The sequence below is a fragment of the Priapulus caudatus genome, unplaced genomic scaffold, assembly GCF_000485595.1.
Source record: "Priapulus caudatus unplaced genomic scaffold, Priapulus_caudatus-5.0.1 Scaffold322, whole genome shotgun sequence".
Taxonomy (NCBI): domain Eukaryota; kingdom Metazoa; phylum Priapulida; class Priapulimorpha; order Priapulimorphida; family Priapulidae; genus Priapulus; species Priapulus caudatus.
The window spans coordinates 35,978-62,520 of NW_014577383.1; the positions used below are offsets into that span (position 1 = coordinate 35,978).

The 26,543-nt window shown below is 49.7% G+C and overlaps 3 protein-coding genes across 3 annotated transcripts in view; all 3 read left to right on the forward strand.

Annotated features, from left to right (window-relative positions):
• The first annotated feature begins 49 nt into the window (after positions 1 to 49).
• LOC106809018 lies at positions 50 to 3,073 on the forward strand. Its single transcript, XM_014811962.1, has one exon. The coding sequence runs from the start codon at positions 372 to 374 to the stop codon at positions 1,410 to 1,412; it is 1,041 nt and encodes a 346-aa protein (XP_014667448.1). The 5' UTR covers positions 50 to 371; the 3' UTR covers positions 1,413 to 3,073.
• On the forward strand, positions 1,415 to 4,327 carry LOC106809002 (cell wall protein IFF6-like). The gene is made up of 3 exons (XM_014811940.1): positions 1,415 to 1,462; positions 3,359 to 3,622; positions 4,121 to 4,327. Exons 1-3 carry the CDS (start codon positions 1,415 to 1,417, stop codon positions 4,325 to 4,327), a joined length of 519 nt encoding a protein of 172 aa, XP_014667426.1.
• Positions 4,328 to 5,424: 1,097 nt separating this feature from the next.
• The window catches only part of LOC106809003 (histone acetyltransferase p300-like), a 24,499-nt gene continuing 3,380 nt past the window's right edge, over positions 5,425 to 26,543 (forward strand). The window contains exons 1-27 of the mRNA XM_014811942.1: positions 5,425 to 5,938; positions 6,236 to 6,954; positions 7,468 to 7,644; positions 8,130 to 8,385; positions 8,759 to 8,872; positions 9,257 to 9,482; positions 10,254 to 10,448; positions 11,419 to 11,557; positions 13,943 to 14,075; positions 14,891 to 15,240; positions 15,711 to 15,834; positions 16,245 to 16,391; positions 17,645 to 17,763; positions 18,692 to 18,862; positions 19,031 to 19,269; positions 20,113 to 20,168; positions 20,317 to 20,523; positions 21,244 to 21,377; positions 21,760 to 21,791; positions 22,212 to 22,289; positions 22,521 to 22,588; positions 23,375 to 23,522; positions 23,847 to 23,993; positions 24,580 to 24,693; positions 24,815 to 24,980; positions 25,243 to 25,475; positions 25,988 to 26,105. Coding sequence (XP_014667428.1) covers positions 5,845 to 5,938; positions 6,236 to 6,954; positions 7,468 to 7,644; positions 8,130 to 8,385; positions 8,759 to 8,872; positions 9,257 to 9,482; positions 10,254 to 10,448; positions 11,419 to 11,557; positions 13,943 to 14,075; positions 14,891 to 15,240; positions 15,711 to 15,834; positions 16,245 to 16,391; positions 17,645 to 17,763; positions 18,692 to 18,862; positions 19,031 to 19,269; positions 20,113 to 20,168; positions 20,317 to 20,523; positions 21,244 to 21,377; positions 21,760 to 21,791; positions 22,212 to 22,289; positions 22,521 to 22,588; positions 23,375 to 23,522; positions 23,847 to 23,993; positions 24,580 to 24,693; positions 24,815 to 24,980; positions 25,243 to 25,475; positions 25,988 to 26,105 — 4,704 coding nt within the window. The 5' untranslated portion in view covers positions 5,425 to 5,844. The remainder of the gene's footprint in view (positions 5,939 to 6,235; positions 6,955 to 7,467; positions 7,645 to 8,129; positions 8,386 to 8,758; positions 8,873 to 9,256; positions 9,483 to 10,253; positions 10,449 to 11,418; positions 11,558 to 13,942; positions 14,076 to 14,890; positions 15,241 to 15,710; positions 15,835 to 16,244; positions 16,392 to 17,644; positions 17,764 to 18,691; positions 18,863 to 19,030; positions 19,270 to 20,112; positions 20,169 to 20,316; positions 20,524 to 21,243; positions 21,378 to 21,759; positions 21,792 to 22,211; positions 22,290 to 22,520; positions 22,589 to 23,374; positions 23,523 to 23,846; positions 23,994 to 24,579; positions 24,694 to 24,814; positions 24,981 to 25,242; positions 25,476 to 25,987; positions 26,106 to 26,543) is intronic.

Below are 26,543 nucleotides of genomic sequence, written 5' to 3' on the forward strand. Positions count from 1 at the left end.
AAAGGTTAGGGCCGTCACGCGGCGTGAACACGAACCCGGTCATTGGTCCTAGCCGAAAACTTGTTCCTAGTAGCAACCGTGCAGATCCCTGATGAGAGCAGATTGTGCTCATTACACAAAGCATACGGATGTGAAGGAAGTTACGCTATGGTTCGGAAGACACGTACGTCAACCAGCGACTATATCTGCAGTGTATTTACTATTTACCATCGTACATTCAGACCGCACTCCGCCGCGCACTAGCCAGTTATTGTCCGTAACGGTGTGCGATACAGAATGCTGGAAGCTTAGGAAGGACACACGCGGGAAGGGACCACGTCTGCCACGGCCACACACATACGGCACCGCTCGCTATACGCGTCTCTATCGCCATGCGCATGCCGTTACTTCCTCGTCGTCGGCGTATCGGCATCGTTCGGCTCTGCATATCTCGTCTGCTAATTCCCGCCATCTCGTTTACGTGCGTGCTGATAGTGTACGCGGCGAGCGGCGGCGGTGACGGCGGCGGTGCTCTCCCGCCCGTGCGGCAGTACGACACGTTCGAGGAGGCAGCCCGCGCGATTGCTGCCGACGGCAGAGTCGTGGCGACGACTGTCGTTAACGACGCCTTCGTGCCTCTCACGTTCAACTGGCTGTGCAACACCAAGGACATGGGCGTGCACGAGAGCGTGGTTCTCGTCGCCACCGACAGGGAGGCGTTTGCGAAGCTGCGTCGGCACTGGCCGCGCGTCGCCAGCGTGCTGCTCGACCTGGGTGACGATATGCGTCGCACGCACCTGTTCGGCGACGTCGGCTACGAGAAGCTGATGATCAAACGCACCGAGTTTATCAACGCAGCGCTGCAGGCAGACGACGCGCGCGTGTTGCTGTTCGAAACAGACGCCCTATGGTTGCGAAACCCGATCGCCGAGCTCGCGCGCGGCAGCAACGCTTACGACATCCTCGTCGCGCTGAACCGACCGAACGGCGAGATCGCCGGAAACTTCCTCTACTTCCGGCCGACGCCGAAGACGAAGCTCTTCTGGGCCGAGAAGACGCGCCTGATGACGTCACAGCTGGCGGGATTCGTCGGCAAGCGTAGCGACGACCGCACGCCGGAGAACGATCAGAAGTACGTGACGAAGCTGCTCGCAGCTCGCTACGCCGACGTGCTCGTCGCCGTCTGGCCGCTGGAGCGCGTGCAGACGGGCCGCTGGTACACGCGGCAGACGGTGCGAGCCAAGCCGACGCTGCCTGACGTCATCAACAACAACTTCGTGCGCGGAATCGCTGCCAAGGAGACGCGCGCCAAGAGATGGCGCCACTGGTTCCTGCGAGACGACGGAGTGACGTGTGATGGCGCGCAGGTGGAGCGCATTCTGACGCTCGGCCCGCGCGCAGACGAACCACCAGACGAACCGCCATGGCCGTAACCATGGCAGCAGTTGTAGTTGTAGCTAAACCTGTGGCTGTAGCTATATGGGTAAAACTATAGCTCTAGCTGAAATTGTAGCTATGGCTGTAGTTAAACCTGTAGGTGTAACTATATGGCTCAAATTGTAGCGATCGCTGTATAGCTACTACGGCTGTGACGGCATGTGGCTCTAGCTGTAACTGTGGGGGCGTCTGTATTATATAGTTGTAGCTGTAGTTGTAGTTGTGGCTGCGTTGATAGTTGCGGCTGTGAATCAACAATTTTTACAGCTATGCACAATGTAGCACAAGTTTTCAGCATAATACGTACGGTCTCTATAAACATATATACCAGGAGCGTATAATGACAAATATATACGCTCCTGTCATATTACGCTCCTGATATATACAGACAATGATCGTTGATCACATAAGTACCTGAAATCAGCGCAATTTATAGTTTTGTTTTGTCCTATTAATTATTGTTTTGATATTCATTAGCTATATATATATATATATATACGGTTGTAATTAAGCTATCGTGACGGTTACTGCACATTTTACACAGTTTTCAGTTTCAACAGTTGATAGGGAAGTAAGCTTAGGCCTAGGGGAGGTTTTTTGTATAATACAACGGTTTTGTTCAACTGTATGCGATGCAGTGCGGGCGTGATGTTTTGACATCATATGTATGTTATCCATTATTAAAATAGTGATATTATTCATATAATGGGTTACGCAACGCATGAATCCTTCCTTTCAGTGTTAATGTTATGTATGTGTTCAATATTTTTAGTGTTAAATTGTTTGCTGTACGCATGAATAAAAACAAGCGAATACGCTGCTAGTTGTTTGTTACCATATTGTTGTTGACTACGCTTAGTTCCTGTGGCTGTTCGCCATTCCTAGTGCTGCTATTGATTGGAGATTGGACTGGGACATGCTTTATTATCGTCATTGCATATGCGTTTCGAAAGCAGCGCGTTTCATAAAATGAAACCAAATAAGTTCGTGCCATGTGCGGACATGCTTGTTTGGTATCCAGATGAGACGGGATACCGGAGAAGTGTTGCCGAAAGGAGATCGTTGATAGTTGATCCTAACCGCTGAGCACGGATCTTGCGCGCAGTTCCGCGGCAAGGCGCACGGGACCGCGGGAACGTCCTACGACAGTATGCAGCGCGTGCCATGTGCGGACATGCTTGTTTGGTATCTAGTGGTTTGATCGTCGCGTCAGCACTGTAAAACGATACCGTCTCGCGCATAAGCAGAGTAAACAATTAGTAAAATAATATAAAATCTTTTCACATTACGCGCCACATCTACTTACAGATCTCGTTGCAGGTTCGTATATGGATAAATATGCGCGCACACACGCATGCGCACGCATACCCTAAACGCTATATTTCTTTCGCACCATTCCTTGTATAGTTACTAGGAGAGCTGAGCCCTGACAGAAGCGAACGAGGCATGGAACACAGATTCTATCCAGAGAGTTCGTTGCAGAATTCGCAAACCTGTGGAGCTATATATAATATAATATAATAAAATAACAAACGGTGTTACAATTAATTAATATGCAATTAAATATGCATAGTATTATTGTGATAAAAATATATAGTTTAACTCTGGTTGGATAAGACTACAGTTTTCCGGAATTATAATATATATATATAATCAAGTCGCATTTTTTGTTTTGTTATATTCCTTGGGTTATGGTTGGTTTTAGCAGCACACGTTCTGGTAGCCACTAGCTTGAACGCATAAAAACGGCCGACGAAAATTATCTTGGCAGTCAACGGTGATCGACGCATGAGCGCTATCTTCACGTACATTAATATAGGCATTGCAAGAAAAACCACAAGTTAATTATCATAGAGATTGTTATATATAGCACCTATGAACAAGTTGTCGGTTTGACTGTTTGTGTGTTTGATACTAATATGTGCCAAATTATTTCATACAGTCCGGTGTGAAGCAAGAAGTGAAACAGGAACCAAAGTCAGAGACATCCCCGTACCCAGGGAAGTCTGGTTCAGCCTCTTCCAGCCCGGGATCTGGGAAGGGAACAGGCAAGGGCATGGGCACCGGATTTGGCAAGGGCTTGGGAAAAGGCGGTGGTAAAGGCGGCGGTAAAGGCTGCGGTAAAGGCGGCGGGAAAGGCAGCGGGAAAGGCAGCGGCGTAGCGGCCAGCTTTGCTACGGGAATCAAAATCGAGCCGGACGTACAGGTGAGTAGAGGAGACAGGTAGTCTTGTCCGCAGATCAATCATCACTCACAGAGCGTGCAGCGACGCATGTGTGAAAATGTGCTACATGTAATCGTATGCTATATAATAATGTACTAATATATAATATATTAGTATATATATATATATATATAATATATACTATATAATACTAACGTAATAAAATAATGTGATAATATTATGTATGTGACTTGCTGCGATGTTGTGCATTAACGATGAATCCGGTAACGTTGGTAACGTGCAGCCGTCGTCCTCATGTTCTACTACATAGTGTAAACCAGTCCTCCTGCCTGACCCACCTCACGCCAGTGTCAGCGTGACATCGCCCGTCAGGAGACCCCCTAACCTCATCGGATGATTCCCTAACGAGCGATCAACATCGTCCATCTGATGATTACCTGACGAGCAATCGTTTGTGTGTGCGGTAGCTGCCTCACAGTCGTTCCCACTCCGACGCTAATCACGAATCGTTGATTTCAGATCAAACAGGAGCCGAACACGGAGCAGAGGGAGGCGCGGGCTGTGCCGTGTGCAGCCGCAAAGGAAGGCGGCGTGGCAGTGAAGGAGGAACCGGGGAAGGCGACGGGCGGGAAGGGGACGGCCGTCAGCGTCAAGTCGGAGACGGTGCAGGAGACGCCGAGACTGAAACCCAACAAGAAAGGTGAGCAGCAGCAGCAGCAGCAGTAGCAGCAGCAGCAGCAGCAGCAGCAGCAGCAGCAGCAGATTGGCAGTCAACGGTGATCGACGCATGAGCGCTATCTTCACGTACATTAATATAGGCATTGCAAGAAACTTAAGGCGTGATGCTGCGAGCAAAGTGAATATTTTAGATCGGATTTTACCCTGCACACGTGATGGCAGCCCGCCCACGACTAGCTTGAACGCATAAAAACGGCCGACGAAAATTATCTTGGCAGTCAACGGTGACCGACGCATGAGCGCAATCTTCACGTACATTAATATAGGCATTGCAGGAAACGTAGGGCGTGATGCTGCGAACAAAATGAATATTTTAGATCGGATTTTACCATGCACACGTGATGGCAGCCCGCCCGCGACTAGTTTGAACGTATAAAAACGAGCGAAGAAAATTATCTTGACAGTCAACGGTTACTGAAGCATGAGCGCCATCTTCACGTACATTAATATAGGTCTAGCAGGAAACATATGGCATGATACTGCGAGCAAAGTGAATATTTTCGATCGGATTTTACCATGCACACGTGCTGGCAGCCCGCCCGGCTCCAGTTTGAACGTAGGAAAACGGCCGAAGAAAATTATCTTGGCAGTCAACGGCGACCGACCGTGACGTCGGAGGGCCATTTTCGTGTATCGTTGCGCGATGCTGCGAGCAAAGTGAATATTTTAGATCGAATTTTACCATGCACACCGTTAGTGAAGATTTGGAATACATTTATTTTTCTGTTACAAGGTTTAATTAAATATTTTACGGTACGTGCTTATTATGTTGGCTTCGTTTCCCTCTGCAAAATAAGTGCGCAATTAGAGGAAAACAATAAATCAACATAAAATTTACAGCTTTACACACCTGTTTTTTTTAAATTGATAAAATATTAGTTTTGGATATATCGCATATATTTTCCTCTTTGGCCGTCAACAGCAACATCGTTCCTGCCACGGCCACCATGGGGATCTTTAACAAATCCCATGATGCTGAGCGCCCCGTAAATCTTCGCGAATGACGCATTTACCGCAGTGGCCAATAGGAGGCATCGCTAGCCTTACTCGTACAATTCCGGAAACCTTCGTTGTTTTCTGTAGCGAGCGAAAGTTTTCCATCAACAGTCGCCATTTTTGTGAATTTTCGCATAGCTAAGTGAATATTTTGGCAGCATGATGGCACCTGTGTGACATCATAGACATACACAATGAGATTTTAGTGAAAAACGTGTATCAATCTACGTGAATGGGGAAGAACATTGACGTTAAGATGTGATCAGCGTTCATGATTCGGTGGTCAATATCATCTGTTCGGGCCAGTGAAAAAACGGAGCAGAAGACGTCCTCCTGGACATCTCTTATAGTCGTTCAAGATAGTATTAATTATGCTCAAAGTCTTGGAAGGTGGTGACATCATATTGTCATCATCAGCTGGTGTCAATTATTGGCAACCTTTCCGGGGGTTTGACCAAGTATTAATTGGCCACAGGCCGAATTTCGGTTGATCGTGATTTGTTTTTAAAATGGGTGAGCCTCATATCGATGGACCACCACCGAACAAGCGGGCACGAGTGTCTTCACCTTTATCAATGCCCAACAGCGGCAGCAATGCTAGCGGTAAGATGTTTTCATATATGATGCATAATCTGCACTGCTATTTGTATATATGTCTGTTATTAGGCATACTACTAATACTGAAAATCAATTCAAATCAGTTATCACATTTTGATGAATTGGGAAAAAGCATCATAAACAACTTAATATATTTCGATTTGCCATCATGAGATGGCTGTGGTAATAGAAGTAGCAGTTCGCAGCAATGTCATATATTATCATTTTATATCTTACAAGTCAGTTGCCGGCGATAACATTTTTATTACTGCAAAACTTATACTCGCCCATTTCATTCAACAGATTTCAACTTCATGTTGGACCTGGAAAAAGAACTTCCAGATGAGATAATGGGTGGTATGCCGGACATCGGACCTGGTAGTGTTGGCAGTAGCACTAGCAGCAATCACGATTTGCCTAATGGACTAGTGCAGCCAATCGCACCTCAGCTAGACAATCCGTCGCAGCTATCTCAAATGACACGGGTGAGAGCTGGAGGAATGGTCAATGCGAAGAACTATAATGCTTCCAGCCCTCAGCAAGTGTGCGGACTGTCGCCGGCTCCTAGTCCCCATAGTTTAGGTGGTGGTGGGATGCAGAAAAGTCCAGGAGCCGGTTCGAATGCCCTTACGTCGCCGCCACCGAACGTTATGATTAGTAGGTCGGCTACTCCATCCAGCTCACCTTATGGCATCAACACAAACAGTGTGCACATGAGTGAATCGATGGCAAGCCTATCCAACTGTGTCTCCAATATAGAATACTCGATGTCCGGTGTGCCGTCAGTGAATGGCAAGCAACTGAATGTTGCCAGCAGTATAAGTGGTGCTACAGGTGCTAACCAAGTGCAATTGCCAAATCACATGATGAACGGTCCAGTTGTGAGTGGTGGAGGCTTGAGACCTGGCCTGGTGCGTAATATCCCTGTCAGTTCAGCAGTGTCATTAGGACCTAACAGTGTTATGGGGAACATGGCTTTTGCTCAAACGCAGCCACACGGAACCACTCAGATACCTGGTCAGGTATGGCTGCCACTTATTTATCGAGGATTTACGAAGATTTGCAAAAATGCTACGTTTGCTTGTCGTACTGTAAACGTTCCTCATAGATGAACTTACTATTTCACCGAAGTTATGGTTTAAGAAGTTTGAGTACTCGCTAAGGGATTATTGCTCATACTTTATATTTTATCTTACAAGTGTATAATATTAGCATTTCGAATTTGGTTGTCTACCATTTTCAATATTTATATATATGCAGCGTGTGCACAATGGTGTGTGTGAACTTATTATATTAAAACTCCTAAAAGTATTTTTATAAAAGGCCCGAGCATGTGCAATAAAAATTGTTTATTATAAAGCACAATACATTATATTATGTAACACTTTTGTACTGGCAGAGAGGAGAGCAAGAATATTATTAGCAGCAGAATTAATTCCTTGAACATTATCTACTGGGAACGCAAACCATGTATCATTTTCGAATCGTTCCATAAGCGTCGCCACCTAAGCATTGTCTACGATTTGCTGTTACAGGCACCAGTGAACAGTTTATCACCAAGCACGCTGCCGTCAGGCATGGCAGGCAATAATAATCCCTACAGCAACACCATTCCACCAGCGATGAGGAACCCCGCAGCACCCAGGCAACAGGCTCCGGGCATGCAAGGTCCTAATGCAATGCAGCAGACCCCTGCAGCACAGCTCGGCCAGGTAAGGGAGCATGGCTTCTTCAGGCCCCGCGAGGTAAAAATACACTTTAGTATTCAACTGGAAGACAGATAGGTACTAGCAATGTCCAAGGATTCTGTGCTGGGAGACAGATGGGTCCTAGCACTGTCTAACGATTCTGTACTGGAAGACATATGGGTACTAGCAATGTCTAAGGATTCTGTATTGGGAGATGGATTAGCACTAGCAATGTCTGAGGATTTTGTAATGAGAGACAGATGGGTACTAGCAAAATTACTTATCTTGTCATTATACTGGAACATGGGACAATTTCTAGTCTTTCCACACCAATGAACCAGTCCAGCAAATCAGTCCTGATAAGCAGTTGCATCCCTATACCATATAGAATATGGAGTTGCTAACATGCTGCTATCTACCGTATTTTACGGGGCTGCGCGGCGATACCATATCAAGACGTTTGTAGGCGCCATATCAGCTGAGTATCGTGGATGCTCTCTTGTCTGCAGGCGCAGGAGGGTGCGGCAGGAAGTCAGCCGAGGCCTCCTGTGCCGCCGGGCGCTCCTGGCCCGACCCAGACAGCTGACCCAGAGAAACGACGTCTCATTCAACAGCAACTGGTGCTGCTGCTGCACGCGCACAAGTGCCAGCGGCGCGAGCGAACCGATGACGGACAAGTGCGCGTCTGCAACCTGCCGCACTGCAAGACGATGAAGAACGTGCTCAACCACATGACGACGTGCCACGCTGGCAAGGCTTGCCAAGGTACGGGCCCCCACGCCGCGCGCACGCAGACTAGCGTCGGATGCTGCCTCTGCTCCGTGTGCATCCTCGTCAGTTCTAAAATGTCTGTGAGGAGTTCTGAGGACCTTCCTTGTTGAAGTTCAACTTATCTTTTAGATTTTCTAAAGAGAACAATAGAATATTTATTGATGGAGTTTTTTCCTCTATATAATCAGATGTGTGTTACAAACTAAATCGTGTCGTCTGTCGCAGTAAACTGTAATTTTGTAATTTGTATTTCTAAGTTTCTTTCTCAGAGAGTAAGGTGATTGTATGGTGCTATTAACACTGTGTTAATAGATGTGCATGTGTGAGATGTGTATGTGTGAGATTTACCTGAACCACTTCATTGCAGTTGCTCATTGTGCCTCCTCACGGCAAATCATTACTCACTGGAAGAACTGCACGCGACAAGACTGCCCTGTATGTCTGCCTCTAAAGACAGCCAACGACAGAGGGAGAACTCAAGGTATTATATGTGTGTGTGCGTGCGTGCGTGCGTGCGTGCGTGCGTGCGTGCGTGTGTGTGTTTATATATATATGTATAAATAAATACACATACATATTTATATACATATATATCTATATATATAATTATATATATATATTATTATATAATATTGATCCCCCTAGAGTTGAAAGAACATTTCACTATTTCTTTGATCTAAGCAAGAATTGAGCACTGTATTGTTGTGGAATAATGTAATAGTCCATTGTCCCGCTTCGAAACATTGTCGAAGACTATCTGGACGGAATTTGTCTGGTATGAAATCGCTAGCGTTGATAAGATGGAGGTGACGCGGTCATCGGTTGAGAGTGAACGAGCAGTCCAGGTGTGCTGTTGTGTGATAAGGTGCCAGGCTGCCAGCAGGCTCCAACCCGCACGTCTCAGCCCGCCGCCGCGCCGGGACGTCTTCGACTGTGGACGCCGCCGCCATGCAAGACTCGGCATATCTACCGCCAGCGCCACCCACTCATCGACTCGTGCAGCTAGCCGAGAGCCGCCGCGACGGTCGGGCCCATCCGTCAGGCACCGCACAGACGACGGCCGTCCTCCGTCGCCGCATACGGCGAGATGGGTGAGGAAGCCGCAGGTCGGCTGTTCGATGTTTTAAATGGCAAAGGTGATGTTTGCCGATGGTTCAGCAGGGCGGCCCAGGTGGGACATTTCCTTCGAGGACAGGAGGCACAAGCGCCACTTGCACTGTACTTAATCGAGCTTCACGTAGACATGTACAAGAATTTTGAAATTCATGGAAGGCTGCACGAGCGGCAGCCAGGTGGGGCAGCCGCGAATATTTAAGCTTGGACCATCATTGAAATCTTTGTGAAAGATTGCATTAAGGGGCAACCAACAGCCCTTGCTGTCAGCACTGTGGGTAAAATTTGATCACCGGGAACAGCGACCCGGTGGAAATAAGCAGATCTGGCCGTCGTCCTCCATTTTTCGCTCGTAGACTGAAAAGATCGTCGGTCCGCGTTTGCGCAGTATCTTCTGAGTGTCACAAGGAGATGCTTGTAAATACCGTCTGCAGTATCACGAAAACGATTTCAGAGCTGCGCATAGCTCTGCGTGATGGAGTATGTGCGAGGCAGCTGTTCATTTAGCACGAAACCGCAGTAAGAATCGTCGAATCTTGAGCACATCTTATTATGGCCTCGGCGGATCTAAGAGGCGATATTGTTTATCTGGCGGGCAGTTCTGTCTCGAAGTTTTTAGCCGCGTCTTCTCTTTCGTCGTACTTTTTTTGATGCTTGGTAACAGCAGCTATGCCAGCTTAAACTGTCGCGGAGTGTTTATAATGCTTGGCCGCAGCCGCTGTTAACTGTTCGCTTGTCTTTTAATGAAGGTGGCTGCAGTGCGGATGTGGGTCCGCTCTTCTCATCAAGTCCGAGTGCCGAGGTGCACGCGGCGCCGCGAGTATGCACCTCTGCTGGCACGGCTGCGTCAAGCAGCGTTCTTCTGTGGAGGCACAGTCGGTAAGGGCCACACTGTTCTATGATGGCAGCCCGACGGGCGGATGTGGGAGTCCGTGGTGCCACTGGTGACTGTAGCCCGACGGGGAATGTGGGAGTTCGTGTGCCACTGTGATGTAGCCCAACGGGGATGTGGCCACTGTGATTTGTTAGTGTGTGATTTAGTCGAGATTTGTAGATTTAAAAGTGAATTGCTTAGTCAACATTTTCACACAAACAGTGTTAGGCGATCTAGTGGGGAATCATTCTTGCTCCAATCATGTAAGGTAGGAGTCCGTTTTCCGCTGTATCAACCGGGAGAGGCACAACTCGCTCTGATAATCATTGCCCTAGTGTGATCGCCTTAACGTAAGCAGCGAACCTCTGCGTTTGAGATATCTCGCCCAGATACGCCCCCACGCACTCGGCGGCCCGCCTTAACAGATAAGGCAGCGAACAGCCTCTGCATTGAGATCTTCGCCCATACGCCTAAGTTAGCAGCGAACCGTTGCACGTTAGTAGCAGATAGGTCTCCAGCCCAGATACGCCTTAACGTAAGCAGCGAACCTCTGCATTTGAGATATCTCGCCCAGATACGCCTTAACGTAAGCAGCGAACCTCTGCATGTGGAGGATACTCTCCCCCATGATCGATACGCCTTAACGTAAGGCAGCGAACCTCCGGCATTTTGAGAGTATGCTTGCGCCAATGAACCGCGTTAACATGTAACAGCGAACCTCTGCATTTGAGATATCTCGCCCAGATACGCGTCATCTCGCGGTCGAATCTCGCAGTCGCCCCCGCGCACCAAAACACGACATAACACGGGCGAATTTCAGGGAGTGAAATCCCAGATTTTGCAGGCATGGCGAAGAGTCTGGCGTCGCAGGCCGGCATGCCGCTGCGGCCAGCCGACCGTCCAGCCAGCGCTGACCGCCGGCCGCGAGTCTCAATTCCTTGGTGTCTGTGCGCGGTGACAGACGAAGTGGAGGGGGTTGTGCGCAGGCTGTGTGCTCCGGTGCGCTGGGTCTGTGGTGTAGCGCTGGGCGTACTGCGTAGTGTGAGGTGGGCGGTGAGTAGGTGCGCCATCGCCTCGGCGTCGTCGCACTCCGACAGGTCCGATGAGGTCCTGTGCAGGTGTGCACTCAGGCGGTGGCTCTGTGACACAGGACCTGCGAAACCACCTCGTGCACAAGCTGTGAGTGTCGACGACGCGGGGATGGCTTCACGTACTCACACACTACACAGCGCCACTACTCCACACAGGGTCTGTACACACACTACAGGCCACAGCACGGTAGGTCGGACACACAGGTGCACACTACAGATACACACCGCGCGAACTCAACACACCGGTGCACACACAGCTACAAGTCATCGCCAGGCGTACTCACCACACGGCTTACACACAGCTACCACGCACGTAGGTCACACCATGCTTGACACAGCCTACAGCACGCGCCAGGACTGACACACGTGCACAACAGCGACCTTTAACCCAAAAGACAGCACGTGACTCACACAGGGCTAGCACACACTTAGCACACGCGCGGTACTCACCACAGGCTTACACACACTACACACGGCACGTAGTCACAACAGGCTGTATCACACAGCTACACCGGCACGTGACTACAACGACAGACGGCTGCCACGAGCACCTACACACGCGCGTGAGCTGCCCGACACGTGCACACACCGAACTACACAGTGCGCGTAGTCCACACACCGTGCAGCCACACGTACACTACACAGCGGGCGCGTACTGCCCACAGGCTTACACCACACTACCACGTCACGTACTCAGCCAGCTGGCTTGACACCAACACATACACACAGCGACGGTACTCAACACAGGCTTATCGACACGATAGCGAGGTCGGCACGGACTCACACAGGCTTAGCACACACTAAAGCACGCACGTACTCACAAGGCTTAAGGCACCCTACCACACACGTACTCGACACAGGCCTTACAGCACGAACTGACACATGCGGTACTAAACAGGCTTACACGCCCAACCCATAGACTACCCCCCGGACGCGCGCCGGCGCGCCGCGGCCTACACACGCGCGTGACTCACACACGTGCACGCCTAGCAGCACGACACGTACTCACCAGGCTTACCCACACACTACACGTGCACGTACTCTGATATAGGTTTACACACCACTAAACAGGCGCACGCATGCTCATCGACACTTCACACATGCGTGCGCTCCTAGCGTGTCGCTCAAAGCATGCGCACGTAGCAGTATATGAGCATGTCAGCATACTAGGTCTGCAAAGTACGTCCTAGGTTGATCATCAAAATGACATAACTTTTCGAGATAACAAGCCAGACGCTAGAGGAGGAGGCGGGGGGAGGAGAGGGGAGGCTAGCATCAACCTTGCTTTCAGGTCCACTGAGGAGATACAGTGTGGCAATAACACATGGTTGTTTGCTTGTGTAAAATGAGCTATCACAACAAATAAACACCATTATAAATAAGTAGCGGCCGAGCCTTTCGTCAGTACTGCGAGAATGACTTCATGAGGTGATGTGGTACCCTGTCGTGGCGGTATGCTGACCAGGTTCTTGTTTCTGCTATCGAGGGTGCAGGCGATATTTCCGACGCGGACCCCAGCGGCGTTGCATGATCGCCGATGATCAACCTAAGTCGCGTTACGCTCGGCAAGTCGAGGGGACATGTATGAGAGGCCACCAGCAGGGTGAGTGTCCGTCCTCGCGGCGTGTGGTGAACCTGTCATTTCATGTCTAGCCTGTTTGCTGGCTATTGGCCTTTGACTATCCGTAGACGCTTGTTACGTTACCAGATGCCAAGCGTGTTGTGTCGTGGTACTGAACTGTTGCTGTGAATACCTATTTTGTTGCTTATCTACGATTAGTTCCTGTTGTTTTTCTACGTAGTTGCTCTGCGTTACCGTAACGCTTGTTTTGTTGTGACGTTTTTTCGTTAAAGTGTGGGGGTATAATACCTATTTTTGTTGTTACGCAAGTTGTTCTGTTGGCCTACTATTTGTTGGCTACCTACATTTTGTTGGTTATCTACATATTTTCTTGGTTTTTAGCTGGCGATTGACCTGTTTTATTGTTTACTTACTTATGATGTGATTATTTATGTACTATCTGGTTATTTATATTTTCCATTTGTTTTTCACCTTTTTCTGGTCACTACATACCTGTTCTATAGACACCGTCTGTTTTCGTACCTATCCCTATATTCTGATAGATGTAGCTAATCGTAATATTGCATGCCTGTATGCTGGTATACGTTCTCGGGGCATGAAATTGTAGCCAAAAATGTGACACGCTCCAGGCTTTTACCCAAAGTTAACCAGGCCCTTAGACAAATTGAACAGGCCCTTACAAGATAAGCAAAATTTTGAATAAGCCAAGTGGACTGATTATGTGGGGGGGTTGAACCCGGCGGCCACCGGGCAAAATAACACTAATTTCGCGCACTGCGCTCTGTGGTTAAGTGCTGCTGGATGTTAACTAAACTGTGGTGCGGGGTGAGTGATGCGCCTCGTCATGCGCGTCCTCACGTGTCTTCTCTTCGTCCTCTCCCCTTCGCGCAGGAGGAGTACTACCAGCTGCTCGCCGAGAAGATCTACAAGATACAGAAGGAGCTGGAGGAGAAGAGGATGAATCGCATCAGCCGAGGCCCAGGTCAGCAGCTACCACAGCTTCCTTCCCGCATCACGGCTCCGAGTGAGTAGCAAGCCCCCGCGTGCGCGTCACGCTGCACCACGGCAGCTCGCGTCCGAGCACGGCTTCGCTCTCCCTTTTCAGCTGCTTCGTGCGCTTGTGTGTCTGGCAGCTGCAAACAGGCGGTCAGGTGTTACAGACATACGTACAGGCAGGCAAGCAGGCAGACAGGCAGGCAGACATACAGGCAGGCAGGCAGGCAGGCAGACAGGCAGACATACAGGCAGGCAGGCAGGCAGACAGACATACGTACAGGCAGGCAGACAGGCAGGCAGACAGGCAGGCAGGCAGACATACGTACAAGCAGGCAGGCAGGCAGGCAGGCAGGCAGGCAGGCAGACAGACATACGTACAGGAAGGCAGACAGGCAGGCAGGCAGACAGACATATGTACAGGCAGGCAAGCAGGCAGACAGGCAGACAGGCAGACATACAGGCAGGCAGGCAGGCAGACAGGCAGGCAGGCAGGCAGACTTATGTGCATCGGTTACTGGTCATGGGGTGGAATGAGTTTCGTTAGTGTACCACGCATGTGGAACAATGCGGAATCTAATGTTTTCTAGAATGCATGTTTGTTGTAATATCACTGGTCGGTCGCCTGTCTAACGAATCGAACACACCTGCACGAGTGCATCATCGAGAATACATGTTTGTTACGATACAACCGATCGTTTGTCTAACGAATCGAACACACCTGCACGAGTGCATCATCGAGAATATTTTGTGACATTGTCTACGTAACGAATCGAACGCCTACACATCTTGCGAGAATAAAATTTTCCACTGATGTCGCCGGTGTTCTTGCGCGGTGTTTTGCAGATGGCGGCGGAGCGGACGTGGGGGCGCTAGCAAGCGGCTCGATGCTGGGCGCGGGGGTGCACGCGGGCATGACCGTCTCACAGCTCGCGCACAACCTGCTCGTGAACAGCCCCGGCGTGTCGCAGCCTCCCCCCGTGATCTCATCGTCGCCGTCGCCACCGGCGACGGCCGGCTCACACGCCCTCACCACGGTGACGGCGAGCAGCCAGATGAACGGCCTCACCACCAGCACCAGCGTTAACGGCGTGCCGGGCGGGCAGACCCGCGGGCAGGTGAACGGGGTGGAAGGCAGCCCGCGTGCGACCGCCGCCGCCGCTGTTGCCACGAAACTGCCGAACAATCAAGTAAAGGTAGGTTGTTTACGTTGTGCTGTGTGTGTGCGTGCGTGCGTGCGTGCGTGTTCAAATTCCCATTAGGAATGTGCTGCTGAGTTGACCACCGCTGAATTCATTTGCGCAGAATGCGGGGGGAAAAAATCGCAAAGACCGTGCAAAGAGTTTGTTAACAGACCAGGTAATTCTGGCTCGAAATAGTGAATCGCTTAGAAGACTGAGCGTTGGTTGAACGTAGAGAAAGCCGTAGTTTATACCCATCATATTTCGATGAATATTACGATGATGTATGAAATATTATATGACAATATGATTCCAAGTGCTATTATTAGTGGTAGTAGTTACAATAGAATTTTATTAAGTCTAGTTGTAAGTACGTGACATAGGTCCTTCAGGCGACACAAACATCATCCCAAAACTTCGGTTCGCGCCGAGTTGGGATGCACTGTCGTCGTTGTCGCACGTCCCTTACGTTGTTTCTCTGCTAGACGGAGCAGCTAACTCTGCAGCAGCAGCTTCAGGGGCGGTTCCCCACGTCACAAGCCCAGCAGCTAGGGGAACAGTCCAGTGTTCACAGTCAGGGCCAGGTGCAGGGAAACCCTTACACCTCAGGTGAGTGCGTGCGACTCGTGCCGAACATGATGGGGACAATGAATAGGGCTCTGCTTGGTTGGAAATGAGATAGAGAGAGAGAGAGAGAGAGAGAGAGAGAGAGAGAGAGAGAGAGAGAGATGGGGAGGGAGGAGAGAGAGAGAGAGAAAAGGGAGTGAGAGGGAGAGAGAGTGTGAGAGAGAGGGGTGGACCATGTATTTCTTGGAACATGTTATAAAAACCGCTATTTTGTCAGGGTTTGGGTTGGTCGCATTACTATGTTGAGTGCCGTTTTATGTTGACCACGTAAGAAAAACCACAAGGATTAATGTATCATCAGAATTGTTAATAATAGCCCACCTATGAACATAGTTGTCGGTTGACTGTATGTGCTGTCTTGATACTAGTATGTGCCAAATTATTTACATCAGTCCGGTGTGGAGCAAGAAGTGAACAGGAACCAAAGTCGAGACATCCCTACCCAGGAGTCTGGTTCAGCATCTTCCACCCGGTATCCGTGGGAAGGGAACCGGCAAGGCATGGGCACCGACTTGGCCAAGGCTTGGGAAAGGGCGGTGGTAAGGCGGCGTAAAGGCTGCGGAAAGCGGCGCGGAAGAGCAGCGGGAAAGGCAGCGGCGTAGCGGCCAGCTTGCTACGGGAATGCAAAATCGAGCCGGACGCAGGTGAGTAGAGGAGACAGTGTAGTCTCTGTCCGCTAGATCAATACCTCCAGAGCGTGCGCGCGACGCATGTGTGGAAATGGCTACATGTAATGTATCTATAAATACATATGATATAATATATGCAATATAATATTAGTATCTATATATATATAACTATATATTAATAACGTAATAAATAATGTGAATAATATTATGTATGTGACCTTGCTGCGTGTGGCATTAACGATGAACGCGTCGTAACGTTGTAACGTGCTAGCTGCTCGTCGTCGATGTTCTATCCAGCCACATGTAAACCAGTCTCCTGCGCTGAACCCAGCCTCACGCGGCAGCGTGACATCGCCCGTCAGGAGACCGCCCTAACCTCGGATGATTCCTAACGAGCGATCAACATCGTCCATCTGATTGATTACCTGACGAGCAATCGTTTGTGTGTGCGTAGCTGCCTCACAGTCTTCCCACGCCGACGCTACACGATCGTTGATTTCAGATCAACAGGAGCCGAACACGAGCAGAGGGGCGGCGGCGTGCCGTGTCGAGCCGCAAAGGAAGGCGGCTGGCAGTGAAGGAGAACCGGGGAGGCGACGCGGCGGAAGGGGACGGCCGTCAGGTCAAGTCGGAGACGGTGCACGGAGACGCCGCAGACGAAACGCAACAAGACAAGGTGAGCAGCATGCAGCAAGCAGCAGCAGCGAGCAGCAGCAGCGCGCATAGAAGGCAGGGCGTACTTTAGTACAGCAAGGCGTCAGCGGTGCCGCAGCTAGTAACGCAGTGTCCAGCGAGCGGCCAGTCGCAGCATAGTAGCAGCAGCAGCAGCCATGTAGTAACAGCGTAGCAGCAGCAGTAGTTAGTAACAGCATGGCGGCAGTCGCAGCAGTAGTCGGTAGTAGCAGCCAGCAGTCAGCATATTAACATCAGTGGGAGCAGTAGCACGTCAGCAGCACAGCAGCCAGCAGTAACATCAGTATGAGCAGTAGGTCAGTAGTACAGCCAGCGCAGCAGTAGCAGCAGCAGTAGTAACAGCAGCAGCAGCAGCAGCAGTAGTAGCAGCAGCAGCAGCAGCAGCGGTAGCAGCAGCAGCTGTAACTGATAACGCCCCTCTCCCTCCCGGGCGTCGGCGTTGACATGTCTCCGTGTGCGTCTGCTTTCAGTGTTCAAGTTGGACGAGCTGCGGTACGCGCTGCGGCCGACGCTGGAGACACTCTACAGGCAGGACCCGGAGTCGGTGCCCTTCCGCAACCCCGTCGACCCGATCAAGCTCAATATTCCCGTGAGTGGTGTGGACACGGAGGCAGCGGAGCGAGGGAGGGAGTGACTCTCCAGCTGATTGCTACTGAATTGTTAATGTTGTTATGGCGCGCACGTGTGAGAGATGGAAGGGGAAGGAGTGAGGGAGGGAGGGACAGAATGAGAGAGTAAGAGTGAGAGTGAGAGGGAAGTAGTGTAAGAGAGAGAGCGAGAGAGAGAGAGGGAGCGAGAGAGAAGGAAAGAGAGAGACTGAGAGAAAGAGCGAGAGAGAGAGAGAGAGAGAGATAGAGAGAGAGAGAAAGAGCGAGTGACGTAGGGAAAATTAATTGCTAGCCGGTGTATTTCGTGCTCAGCACTATCTAAAAGTCGTTAGCGGCAGCGCGTAATTAGAATGATGTCGGCACGTGTCCCGATGCACGTACATTGAATGTTTCAGGGAAAAAAATATAATTTATTTTTCGGGGGCTACTTTTCAAGCTCGCGTGCATGAAAATAGCACTCTAAAATTTGGTTTGCATTGAACTCTATGCAAATTTACGGGGGCTCTTTTTGGCATTTCGCTAAAATCGCCCCGAGCCCCCGTGTATTTTTTTCACTGGAATGTTTAATGATGAACATGTACAGGGCTTCTTCCTGTATCATCAGACTGACCACACATCGGTCCCATGCACATCAATGACTATGTGGTCACTCGCACGTAGTGAGACCTTCATCCATCGTCGCGCGCAGATGCGAAAAATATCACGATGCGCAAACGCGCGATGAAAAATGCGCACACGAACCACCGGATCGCGTTTTTCTTTAGGATATATATATATATATCCGTCGTCGTGCATAGACACGGAAAAAAATCCTGCGTCGCCGCTCACGATGCGCAAACGTGCGATGAAAAATGCGCAGACGACATCTCTGAGCAGACGTGTCAACGACCGAGTCGCTTATTTCTTCAGGATTACTTTGACATCGTGAAGAACCCGATGGATCTGTCAACGATCAAGCGGCGGCTCGACACGGGCCAGTACCAGGACCCGTGGCAGTACGTCGACGACGTGTGGCTGATGTTCGACAACGCGTGGCTCTACAACAAGAAGACGTCGCGCGTCTACCGCTTCTGCTCAAAGGTAACCAGCCGCCCGCGTTGTCGTGGTTACAGTTCTAATCCGCGTCGTCGTGATTACAGGTCTAATCCGCGTTGTCGTGGTTACAGTTCTAATCTGTGTTTTCATGGTTACACTTCTAATCCGGCGTTGTCGTGGTTACAGTTCTAATCCGCATTGCCGTGGTTACAGCTCGCGGAGGTGTTCGATCAGGAGATCGACCCAGTCATGCAGAGCCTCGGCTACTGCTGCGGCCACAAGTGGGTCTACCAGCCGCAGCCACTCTTCTGCTACGGCCAGAATCTCTGCACGATCCCGCGCGACGCCACCTACTGGAGTTACAGGAACAAGTACGCGTACTGCCAGAAGTGCTACAGCGAGCTGCCGGGAGAGAAGGTGACTCTGTGCGATGAGCCAGGACAGCCCACACTGTAAGTGTCACATTGTCACCGCGGGGGCGAGACGTCGCCGAATGCTCAGTCACGTGGTCGTCGTCGTTAAAGTGATTACGTCTCCGTAGATAGTAAAAACTAAAAAAAATATTTCCATTTTTTTCACAAAATGTAAGTAATTCTGTTCACTTTTTATGGTTAAATTGCTGCATTATACTTCCTGTCGCTTTTTCACAAAATGTAAGTAATTCTGTTCACTTTTTATGGTTAAATTGCTGCATTATACTTCCTATTTTCCTATATTGTTTGATGTAAACATACAGTCGTGACTCATACATAGCCCATAGCAAGCAATTAATGTCAGGATCATAATATCAAATCGTCCAGGTTTTTTGGATTTGCTAACTAGTTGAGAAACAATCTTATCAGGTAACAATTTGACGATACGTTTAGTCCCGTTAGTACTTACTTTTAATGTAAAAAAATGGCAACAAAATTTTTACAAATATCACCATAGAAAATTCGTGACGTAGTCAATTTAACGTTTGTGTGATCGTACCTGCGTGCACGCGTGGCGTGTGTTATGCACGTGCGGTTAGTAGAAAACTCGAACGGCCGAATAAATGTTATTTCGAATGCTACACTTATGTTATGCAACACGTATGCTATGCAACACGTAACAAAATTATGCTACGCAATACATATGCAATGCGCTCCTTGTACTGCTTATTGAGACGTCACATGCCTATGTGCATATTAATCGGGGCGGAGGTAATTTAAACGGGGCGTAAACGATTGAAACAGGGGGGAGTTTTCCCAAACGGGGCGCGCGCGCCCCGATTGCGCAACGTAGGGAGAACCCTGATACATATTGATCCCCAGATTGAAAGAACATTTTCCTATTTCTTTGACTAAGCAAGAATTGAGCACTGTATTTTGTAAATCAATGGTAATAGTCCATTGTTCCACGTTTCGAAATTTGTCGAACGTCCGGCGGAATTTGTCTGTAATGAATCCGCCTGCGTGATAAGATGGAGGTGACCGCTCATCGTGAGAGTGAACGAGCATGTGTGTGTTGTGTGATAGGTGCCCAGGCTGCACAGCAGGCTCCACCCAGCACGTCTCAGCCCGCCCCGGCTCCGGGACCCGACCTGGAGCGCCGCGCCATGCAAGCACTCGGCATATCCTACCCAAGCAATATGAACTCGTCGCAGGCAGCGAGCAGCGCGGCGACGGTGGCGCCATCTCAGGCACCGCACCGGCCCGTACCTCCGTCGCCCAATACGCAGATGGGTGAGTGAACTTTGCAGGTCAAGTTTTCGATGTTTTGTGGCAAGGTGATTGTTGCCATGGGTTCAGCAGGGCCCCAGGGTGACCATTCCCTTCGAGACAGAGGCACCAAGGCAACTTGCACTGTATTAATGACTTCACGTATGACATGTACACAATTTTGAATTTATGGGAAGGGTGCACACGGCAAGCCAGGTGGGGCAGCCGCAAAGATTTATTGCCTTGGATATCATGAAGATTTTTGTGAAAGATTGGCAATTAAGGGGGCAACCACAGCCCTTGCTGTCAGCACCGTGGTAAAATTTGATCACCGGAACAGCGACCGGTGAAAATAGAGCAGTTGCCGTCGTCCTCATTTTCGTCGTAGACTGAAAAGTCGTCGGCGCGTCGCAGTATCTGAGTGTCACAATGAGAGGCTGTAAACACAGTTGCATTCACAAACGATTTCAGGCGCGCATAGCTCTGGTAAATGGAGTATGTGCGAGGCACTGTTCATTTAGCACGAAAACCGGCAGTAGAATCGTCGGAATCTGAGCACATCTTTTATTATGCCTGCGGCTAGAGGGATATTGATTATCTGCGCAGTTCTGTCTCGAGTTTTTACCGGCGTCTTCTCTTCGTGTACTTTTTTTGATGTTGTACACAGCTATGCAGCTAACTGTGCGGAGGGTGTTTATAATGCTTGCCGCAGCCCTGTAACTGTTGCTTGTCTTTTTAATGAAGGTGGCTCAGTGCCGGATGTGGGACCGATCTCCTCATCAAGTCCCGAACTGCCGATGCCAACGCCGCCGGCGAGTATGCAGCCCCCTCTGCTGGCCACGGCTGCGTCAAGCAGCGTCTCTTCTGTGGAGGGCACAGTCGGTAAGCACACTGTTCTATGATGCAGCCCGACGGGGATGTGGGAGTCCGTGTGCCACTGTGATGTAGCCCGACGGGGATGTGGGAGTTCGTGTGCCATTCGGGTGTAGCTCGGCTGGGATATGGGAGTCCGTGTGCCACTGTGATGCAGCCCAACAGGGATGTGGGAGTCCCGTGTGCCACTGTGATTTGTTAGTGTGTGATTTAGTCGAGATTTGTAGATTTAAAAGTGAATTGCTTAGTCAACATTTTTCACAAACAGTGTTAGGATTCTAGTAGGGGATCATTCTGCTCCAATCATGTAAGGTAGGAGTCCGTTTTCCCTGTATCAACCGGGAGAGGCACAACTCGGCTCTGATAATCATTGCCCTAGTGTGATAGGAAGTTAAGAACGACCAGCTAGAACTGGAGCCGTAAGTATTGCGTGGCGTGCCACCATGTGGCGCACACATCTCTACTCCGTACAGAATTTCCGTGCGCCGCGAGGGGACAGTCACATTTGTGTCACCGGGAGCAACCCTGCTGTAGCGGTTAGACGTTCCAGTTTGCTTGTCCAGTCCTGACTATTGACCATTAAGAATCGGTAGTTTTTATAATCGTGCATTCTTCTATGCCATCATTAGATTAGCACCACCTTGCAATGCTACAATGTGTGTCGATCGTGCTTTCTCTTTCTCTCCTGTCTCTTCTATTATCCCTCACTCTCTCATTCTCTAGTATCTCTCTCTCTCTAAGATGTCTAAGAAAATTTTTTAAGATTATCTGGGGAATATGAGAATAACAAGAGTAAGCAGTGTCTGGACGGCTCTTCTAACGAATCTTCGACATTTCAGGTTCGTTGACTGCCAGGAATGCGGTCGCAAGCTGCATCGAGTCTGCGTGCTCTACATGACGCAAATATACCCCAACGGGTGAGTGATGTCCATCTATAACTTCTCATCTAGATGGGGAGGGGGGACCTAACACGTGACAATAACCCCAGGGACCCTGACCTCCCCCACAGGGTCCTCGGATAATAAGTGGGTTATTCGTCGAAGCAGCAGTACTGGCAGTCGGTCTTTCGCAAAAAAAAAGCTAATCACTAACGCTTTAGTAATCTTGTACCATGACTTACATGCTGTGAATTTCTTCTCTCTGCGCAGGTTCACGTGTTCTGGCTGCTTGAAGGCCTTAGGTAGACCAAAGAAGGATAATAAATTCTCGGCGAAACGTAAGTCGATGGCGGGAGAGGGACGAGGCGACATTTAACGAGAGATTCGATTTCACGGTTGTTAAGTCGCGATGCTGAGTAATACCACGTGTGTGCGTGTACGTCAGCGGTGGTGCAATACCGGTGGCTCACGATAAGATCCGTATCGCGATTCACCTTTCACATAATTATTTTATCATAACGATATGGATTTTATTCGGTAGAGTATCAATAGGTGTATCGCGAATGGTCGAACGTATCGATACGTGTATCGATAAGGTTTGTATCGCCCTTAAATCGATATATCGGATGAATCATCCCACCCCTATTAGAAGCCTTTATATAATGGTGTCAGTATCAACTATATAGTGTAGTCAGGGAAACCACTACTATATACACGCCCTCATCGTACGGCGCAAGAGGGGTACTATTGCAAGCCCAGTTGTTGCTACTGTCATGTGCAGCTACGCTCGTGTAAACTACATGCTTACAATAGGAAGCTTGTGTCCCAGCCTCCTAATGTACGTTGTGTGCAGTTGTACGGGGTTTCTTCTGAGGGAAAATTAGACAAAGGAGGTAATTAATGGCCAGTTAGGGGAAAAAACGCGCATAATTTAACAAAATTAATGATAATTTACATACTATGAGCTTCCCTGACTCTACAGGAGCATTCTGACAACAGCGATGTTAAATTTGACAACGGTGGTGCACCACTGTGCCTCTTACGTATAAGCAACCCTGTTGTGAGCGCTGTGTGAGAGAGGGAGGCGTTAATCGGTCGCCTCATCGCGTGCGTGTCTCCCGCAGGATTGCCCGCCAACAAGCTGAGCATGTTCCTGGAGAATCGCGTCAACAACTTCCTGCACAAGAACGGGGCGGGCGCCGGCGACGTGACGATACGCGTCGTCTCCAGCAGCGACAAGGTCGTCGAGGTCAAGTCGGGAATGAAAACCAGGTAGGGGGCGCTGCGTTTGCGCCACGGAAGGCGAGCGTCGCTTGCGCGGGCGTCAGCGCGGGCTTTCACTGTGGCTTTGTGCGACACCAGTCGTGGTGCTGCGATGCGAATAATGCCGGTTACAGTGTGATACCTGTGAGTAACAGTCACGGAATTTGTCACAGTGTTTGCGCTTAATGCATTCACGAGCGTCACAAACCATCGAATTAATTATTGTAGCAAAATTTTAGTTATTGCCCGAAGGAGGGCGCCACATGTGATAACTGGCGGCTACTCTACGTCTTGCCGTCGCTCGACGAATCACGATCTTCGTACGTTCGGCAGATACTCTGACGACAACGCATTCCCGGAGATGTTCCCCTACAGGACGAAAGCACTGTTCGCTTTTGAGGAGATAGATGGCGTTGACGTCTGCTTCTTCGGCATGCACGTGCAGGAGTACGGCTCGCATTGTTCCCAGCCGAACACCAGGTGCGTGAACGCTGATCAGCGAAACTCGATCTATCCTATAGTCTATTGTGTCTATAGTTAATAGTTAGTAGGGCGATACTTACCTATGATACTAGGATGATAGTAGGGTAGCTCAGTGTATGATCAGTATCACGATGCTTCCCTACCTGGCAAACTGTACACTCAATCGGGAGGACTCTACCAATCATGCGAACGCTTACAAATTGTTTTCGTGGAGCGCTTATATTAGTGAAATGCTAAAAGCTATGGAATTGTGAATTGTGTTATGTTTCTTCTACGCTACTAAATGAAACTGGTTTTAGTCAGAAGAGTATCGATACGTGTATCATCAAGGTTTTGTATCGCGATACATCGATATATATCGATGAATTGTCCCACCCCTAGTGGATACCACTACCTGATGGGACCAGTATCAACTATATAGGAAGGTGGTGGTGCGATTTAGGTATACGCAGTTCCTACGTAGAGTACCTAGGTCTACTTAGGTAGACTTAGGTGTACTTAGGTACACTGATAGAGAGACACAGTGGTGTCAGTGTGAGTTGTGTTTTCACACTGACCTTCGACTGAGCTTGTTGCGTTTCAGGCGCGTGTACGTCTCCTATCTGGACAGCGTCCACTTCTTCACGCCGCGTGAGTTTCGGACGGCGGTGTACCACGAGATTCTCATCGGCTATCTCGACTTCTGCAAGCAGATGGGGTGAGTGTTGCTCCTGCTGCCCTCTCTCTCTCTTTCTTTCTCTCTCATTCTCTCTCGCTCTCTGTCTGAGGGCGGTTACTGTACCAGTGTCACACCGTAACACTCGTCTGTGCGGTTGCAGGATGGTGTGGGCGCACATATGGGCCTGCCCGCCCAGCGAGGGGGACGACTACATATTCCACTGCCATCCCATCGAGCAGAAGATTCCGAAGCCAAAGCGCCTGCAGGACTGGTATCGCAAGATGCTGGACAAGGGCACGATGGAACGCGTCGTCGTCGACTACAAGGTAAGAGCCGGCGTATGCAGCAGCATCACAGGTCACGGTGACGATCCTTCTCCGTGTCCGTGTCGCGATGTGTCGGTGGGTGGTTTAGATTGGTTCGCGTGTCGCGGTCTATCATCTCACTTTGTGTCTCGCGATGTGTTTTGTCGCGTCCCGTGACTTGTCTTGCTTCTCGTCTCACGACGCGTCTCGCCGCCTGCCTCGCAATGCGCCTCGTCTCTTGCCTCGCCTCGTGTCTCACTGCGCGCCTTCTCGTCTCTCGTAGGACATCCTCAAGGACGCGATGGACAACAACGTGCAGTCGGCCGCCGAGCTGCCGTACTTCGACGGCGACTTCTGGCCGAACGTGTTCGAGGAGAGCATCCGCGAGCTGGAGCAGGAGGAGGAAGAGCAGCGGAAGCGCGAAGCTGCAGAGGCAGCGATGGCAGCCGTCACCGAGAACGGGGAGTGCGAGACGGAGAGCCAGGAGGTGGGTGGTGGTGCCGCGCGGAGCATTGTGTAGGCGGAGAGAGATGTCAGTAGCAGCAGCAGCAGCAGTAGCAGTAGTGATAGTAGCAGCAGCAGCAGCAGCAGTAGTAATAGTAGTATTAGTAGTAGTAGTAGTAGTAGCAGTAGCAGCAGCAGCAGCAGACATGCATGCTCATACACTTTCACACATGCGTGCGCTCGCTCAAATGCATGCGCACGTACGCAGCCAGCATACTAGTCTGCCATAAGTACGGTCCATTGATCATCATGACCATAACTTTTCGAGATAACAAGCAGACCTAGAGGAGGAGGAGGGGGAGGAGAGGGGAGGCTTAGCATCAACTTGCTTTCAGGTCCACTGAGGAGAACAGTGTGCAATAACAGCATGTTGTTGTGTAAGAATGACTAAACAAACAAATAAACACATGTATAAATAAGTAAGCGGCCGAGCCTTCGTCAGTACTGCGAGATGCTTCATGAGGTAATTGTGGTACCACTGTCGGTGGGCGGGATGCTGACCAGGGTTCTTGTTTCTGCTACAGGGTGCAGGCGATATTTCCGACGCCGGACCCAGCGGCGTTGCATGATCGCCGCATGATCAACCTAGTCGCCTACGCTCGCAAGGTCGAGGCTGACATGTATGAGAGCGCCACCAGCAGGGTGAGTGTCCGTCCTCGCGTGTGGTGACACACCTGTCATTCATGTCTACCTGTTCTGTATGGCTTCTTACCTAGACTGTTAGTTACCAACCAACTGTTCTGTGAATAACCTATTTTGTTGCTTATCTACATATTCTGTTGGTTTTCTACGTATTCTCTCGGTTACCTAACCTACCTATTTTGTTGGTTACCAACTGTTCTGTTGGCTACCTATTTGTTGGCTACCTACATTTTGTTGGTTATCTACATATTTTCTTGGTTTTCTACGTATTCTCTCGGTTACCTAACCTACCTATTTTGTTGGTTACCAACTGTTCTGTTGGCTACCTATTTGTTGGCTACCTATATTTTTGTTGGTTATCTACATATTTTCTTGGTTTTTAGCTGCTTTTTAGCTGGCGATTGACCTGTTTTATTGTTTACTTACTTCGTACTTATG

What these genes read in the sequence shown, in the direction of transcription:
- LOC106809018 (XM_014811962.1), top strand. Translation starts at nt 372, where the DNA reads ATGCGCATGCCGTTACTTCCTCGTCGTCGGCGTATCGGCATCGTTCGG.
- LOC106809002 (XM_014811940.1), top strand. Translation starts at nt 1,415, where the DNA reads ATGGCAGCAGTTGTAGTTGTAGCTAAACCTGTGGCTGTAGCTATATGG. An exon ending in CTGTGGCTGTAGCTATATGG is followed by an intron (nt 1,463 to 3,358) that starts GTAAAACTATAG and finishes TATTTCATACAG; the next exon opens with TCCGGTGTGAAGCAAGAAGT. An exon ending in AAATCGAGCCGGACGTACAG is followed by an intron (nt 3,623 to 4,120) that starts GTGAGTAGAGGA and finishes CGTTGATTTCAG; the next exon opens with ATCAAACAGGAGCCGAACAC.